This window comes from Rhagoletis zephyria, unplaced genomic scaffold (assembly GCF_001687245.7).
Source record: "Rhagoletis zephyria isolate East Lansing unplaced genomic scaffold, Rhagoletis_zephyria_1.1 Rzeph_scaffold_04444, whole genome shotgun sequence".
NCBI classification, from domain to species: domain Eukaryota; kingdom Metazoa; phylum Arthropoda; class Insecta; order Diptera; family Tephritidae; genus Rhagoletis; species Rhagoletis zephyria.
The window spans coordinates 31,806-36,956 of record NW_016161527.1 but is presented as its reverse complement, the minus strand read 5'-3'; the positions used below and the strand labels follow the sequence as shown (position 1 = coordinate 36,956).

At 37.2% G+C, this 5,151-nt stretch overlaps 1 protein-coding gene across 1 annotated transcript; it reads right to left on the bottom strand.

Annotated features, from left to right (window-relative positions):
• Positions 1–3,049: 3,049 nt before the first annotated feature.
• LOC108370729 (uncharacterized) lies at positions 3,050–4,291 on the bottom strand. The gene has a single exon (XM_017626113.1). The coding sequence runs from the start codon at positions 4,289–4,291 to the stop codon at positions 3,050–3,052; it is 1,242 nt and encodes a 413-aa protein (XP_017481602.1).
• Positions 4,292–5,151: the final 860 nt, after the last annotated feature.

The following is a 5,151-nucleotide window of genomic DNA, read 5'->3' as shown; positions in this document are numbered from 1 at the left end:
TTGGAATTAAATTTGATCGAATACCTTTATTTGTATGAGCAGTTGTATTAACTGCATTATTATTACTACTGTCTTTACCAGTATTAGCAGGAGCTAATACAATACTTTTAACAGATCGAAATTTAAATACTTCATTCTTTGACCCAGCCGGTGGGGGAGACCCAATCTTATATCAACACTTATTTTGATTTTTTGGTCACCCAGAAGTTTATATTTTAATTTTACCTGGATTCGGAATAATTTCTCACATTTGTAGGCAAGAATCCGGAAAAAAGGAAACTTTTGGCTCGTTAGGGATAATTTATGCAATAATAGCAATTGGCCTTCTTGGTTTTATTGAATGAGCACATCATATATTTACAGTAGGAATAGATGTTGATACACGAGCCTATTTTACTTCAGCAACTATAATTATTGCTGTACCCACAGGAATGAAAATTTTTAGCTGACTAGCTACACTACATGGAACTCAATTAAATTATTCTGTACTTTAGAGTCAAAAATTAATCCTAAAATTCTTAGCTGTGTTTTACATTCAATGTTAGTGTGGTTGTGTGTTACTGAAATACCGTTGCAATTAAGCTTCCTACATATATGAAGGATGTGTGTTTTGTCTAAAGAAAGTGAAGCTCCAGACTCCAGCGACCATGACTCGATTTCAACAAGTATATTCGTAAATAGTGATTGAGCTAAATTAACGTCAGTAACTTTTGTGTAAACTAAAACATCATCCGCATAGATCTGGTGCTCAATTCCTTTATGGTTAGTTATCATACGGCTTATATCATCGAAGGCAATAATAAAAAGAAAAGCTGAAAGAGGAGAGCCTTGCGGCGTACCATTAGAGAGGGGGGGGAGTTTTGAAGAAAGGAAGCCATTTACGTTAATTTTGATTTTCCGGTTTGTAAGAAAGTTTCTAATAAAACTCATAATTTTCTGGCCGACTTTCCATTTTATAAGCTGGCGAATAATAATATGGGCTCCAATTCTGTCGAAAGCTCTGTGAAAGTCCAGAGATAGTACGGAAGCGTGGTTTTTGCTAGATAAAGCGTTACTTATGAAGTCATCGAGTTGAACTAAAGCGTCTAACGTGCCTTGTCCTTTTCTGTAGGCGACTTGATTCGGTGATATGTACTTGTTTCGCTGAGCATACCACATCAAGCGATTGGCGATGATCTTTTCCAAAATTTGTCCCATACATGGAAGGAGGGAGATCGCCTGTAATTAGCAACTTCATTGGAAGATTTGTGTGGTTTAAGAAGAGGTATGACACATGACGTTTTCCAAAATTGGGGGTAGATGCCAGTATCGAATATTTTGTTATACAGCTTTACCAATCGAAGTTTTAGACTATTAGGCATATGTCTGATAATTGGGTAAGAGATTTATCTTGACCCGGGGATTTGCCCTTTACGGTAGATGCAACGAATTCGAATTCAGTGAGAGAAATGCTGGTTTCTATTTGTCTAGCAGAAAATGAAAGAGGGTGAACAGAGTGAAAATTATCGGACAGTGTGGAAGTTTTAGTGGATTGGAACTGTGCACTAAATGAGGTGTCTGCACTTGTTTCAGAATAGTATCTTGCGAATAGCTCGGCAATTTCAATTGGATCGGTTACCAAACCTATTGGTCCCTTCACACATTGGATGGTTGAGTTTCTAGGGGCTCCGGACAGTTTATTCAAACCGTTCCATATTAATTTTGGACTAGAGGAAGGATTAATTTTGCTTGTGAAATCCTCAAAACACCTACGCTTGGCCAGCTTTGCGGAACGTCGGAAAAGAGCATTAGCTTTCTTGAAAGAGATTAGGTTGACAAGTGATCGAGACCGTTTGTATTCATACCAAGCTGCTTGTTTTTTTGCACGCAATTCCGCAATTTCTTTATTCCACCAAGGAACAGTTTTTTTATTTGTAGTTAGCTTGGTTTGTGGTATGCTGGCATTTGCTGCCGAGCGAATAATTTTTGTTAAACGCGCACTTTCTTGGTTGGGGTTGTCAGAAATTGTGCTATTTCTGCATTTTATCTCACAGAGCGACTGAAACTTATCCCAGTCGGCGTAGTCAGTTTTAAATATGACTTTTGCTCTTTTGCTTTTGGTTATAGGTGTAGTTTTAGTACAATGGGGAAGTTTTCGCTTCCGTGAAGGTGGTCGAGAGTACTCCATTCGCATTTTGTGGCAAGTGTGTTAGTGCACATTGTAAGATCTACGTGTGAAAAGGAGGAATGAGTAGAAAAGTGTGTTTCGGCTCCGTTGTTCAAACAGATTAAGTTTGAGGAAAGCAGCGCATCTTCGATGCTTTTACCCCTCGTGTTGGCTTTTGGAGAACCCCAGATCGGACTCCATACATTGAAATCTCCGGCGAGAGTTAATGGAGGAGTTGCTTGGTTGATTATTTGCATGATGTCTGAAGTTGTAAATTGTTGGTCTGGTGAAATATAGGTGCATATAATGTTGATGATTTGAACTAATTTGATTTCGATCGACAGAACCAGTAGGCTGGATTGAATGGAATTGATTTTGTATGGAATATCTCTTTTTATGAGAATCGCTATGCCTTTTTTGTTTGTGTTAATATTTGGAAAATTGTGAAACAGACCAGTGTACTGCTTAGGAGTAAAAGCCGAAGCGTTAAAAGCGAGGTGAGTTTCATTTAAGAGTATTATAGTTGGGGCGTGATCGTGTATTAATAGCTGAAGCTCGTTGTAGTTATTAGTGTAGCCGTTTTAATTCCACTGCAAAATTGTTATCATAAAAGCTCTTTTTAAGAGAAAAAGGTAAAGGTAGAAAGTAAGAGAGCTAGAAATTCAACTCGTATGAGCAGTCAGTTGAGCTGAGTGTCACCAATTGAGAACTAGTTCAAAAGAGAAGGGAAGATAAGGCAAACTTATTCATAATCGATTTCTATTTGTTCAGTATATTCATTATTTGTTGTGTATTGATTCTCGTTGGTAATGTTAGTTGTTGAGATGCTATTTTCATGATTGGGTTCACTGGTGGTAGTATTGTTGAAGTCAGTATATTTATTAAGCGAGTTTAAAGTGTTGTTTAAGTTTGAAATGAATGTGGCTGTTGTTGGACTAAAGAATTTGGAAGAGTTATATTGGGTATAGTTGTCATTTTATTTGATGTTTGTGAAACATTGTTGTGGCTTGTATTGAGTGATGTGTGTTTGTTGTTGATATTGTGATTGTTTTCGTTATTTGAACAATTATTGCTAGCTAAGGAATTTGTTGATAAAAAGGAAGCAGAGGTGACCCCTGCGTTATGTTTTGATGAATTAGGTAAATCTTTGTCGGCTGTACTTTGTGTTTTTTTAGGTTTAGTGGAATTTGTAGTGGCTGAAATTTTTGTCGGTGTATTGATTGCAGAGGTAACCGCGTTTGCAGGTTGAAGCACCTGAGCAAAGCTGGCAGTGAATGAAGGGACAGAGATGTTTTCTCTATACCTTTTGAGAGCATCGCGCATGCTGCATTTTTCTAATGTTTTTATTTTTAAAATTTCTTTAGTTTGCTTATATTTTGGGCATGTGTTGTCAGAAGAGCGATGTTCAGCAGAACAATTCGCACACATAACTCGAACGCAGTCATTCTCATGGGGAGCTGGAAAATTGCAAATTTCGCACATTGGAGAACCCTTACAATGCTTCTGTGTATGGCCCAATTTCTGGCATGACTTGCAGCTCATTGGATTAGGCACGTACTGACGCACCGTGGTCATTCTCCATGCGATATTGATTTTATTTGGTAGGGTATAACTATTAAACGATAGTAGTATAACGCCGGTATGCTTTGTCTCACCTTGGGATTTGCGTGTGAATTTATACACAGAGGAAGCTTCGTAAGCACTCAAACCTTCTATTATTTCACTTTCAGGCACATCATTTAAAAACGGTGCATAAATGGTGCCTTTGTTGAAATTTAAATGTTGATGATAGCTAACGCTAACAGCGCCAATGTTAAAAAGATGTTTCGTTTTAATGAACTTTTCTGCTACCTGCTTATTTTTCACCAGCAGTAGCAAGCTGCCGTCGCGTAATTCACTAATTTTATTAATATCTTTGCTCACGGTAAGTATGGCGTTATACACGCGGAAACATGAAACCTTCGAAAGGGGTGCATTAGGATCTTCGGATTTAATCACGATATACTTAGGGTCGTCATTTTTTGTTGGCGGTAAGTCAGGAAAAACTTCCTGTAGTTTTTGAAAAGTTTTTTTACGCTTCGGTTGGGGACTATTGGCTAGCAGAGCAAACCTGTTGTCCCCGAATTGGGTGCCTCCGGGGGACATGGTAGAGAAATTATAATACACTTATATATTATTTATTATTTCTCACTTAAGAAAAAAAATTAACGCGCATCCACAATAAGCAGAGCGGTATGAAAGAAAACACCGAAAAAGAGGCTAAGTGAATAGCAAAAACTGCGAGAACGATGCTGACTCAACTGATCAGTACGAGGTTTAGTCGGTGACTGAACTAAAGATTTCTTTACACTCTTTCTTCCATATTTTGATATTTCGTGTAACTTGTGTATAAGTAAACTAAATTCGACATTTCCAGCAGGTGGCGACCCATTTTCAAACTATCTGAAACCCCTTTCTTTTGGTACCCATGTGGTGATACATATTTCTCTTACTTAATATGATTTTTTAAACAGGTGGCAACCCTCCTCTAATTCAGCAAAGAAACAAAGCTTTTCAAAACCATTCCAATTGATACCCATTTTGTAATGATTGATTTACTTTTTAAATAATTTGAATATAACTCTTTTCAAAAATGTAAAATCTATTGCACAACTACAGTCCAAGGCTTTTAGTTTGACGCCTCATTTTGGAAAATCGAACGAACGGTGCGGATTTGATGGCATTGACTATCAACTAATTTGAAATCAATTTTTTAACAGGTGGCAACTCTTTTCGAAAAACTAAAACCAGTTTGCACATCTACATGCCAAGCGCTTTAATTTGATTTCTCATTTTTGAAAATCGGGCGAATGGTACAGATCTTTTATCCTGAACAAAAAATCCCTTCATGTATTATATATATAGATACTGTAATACTTCCTAATATTGCAACCAGCAAGTCCATTTCCCAATATTTTGATGTGTTTGTTTAAACTTGGGGCAGAGAAAGTATACACATTATCAAT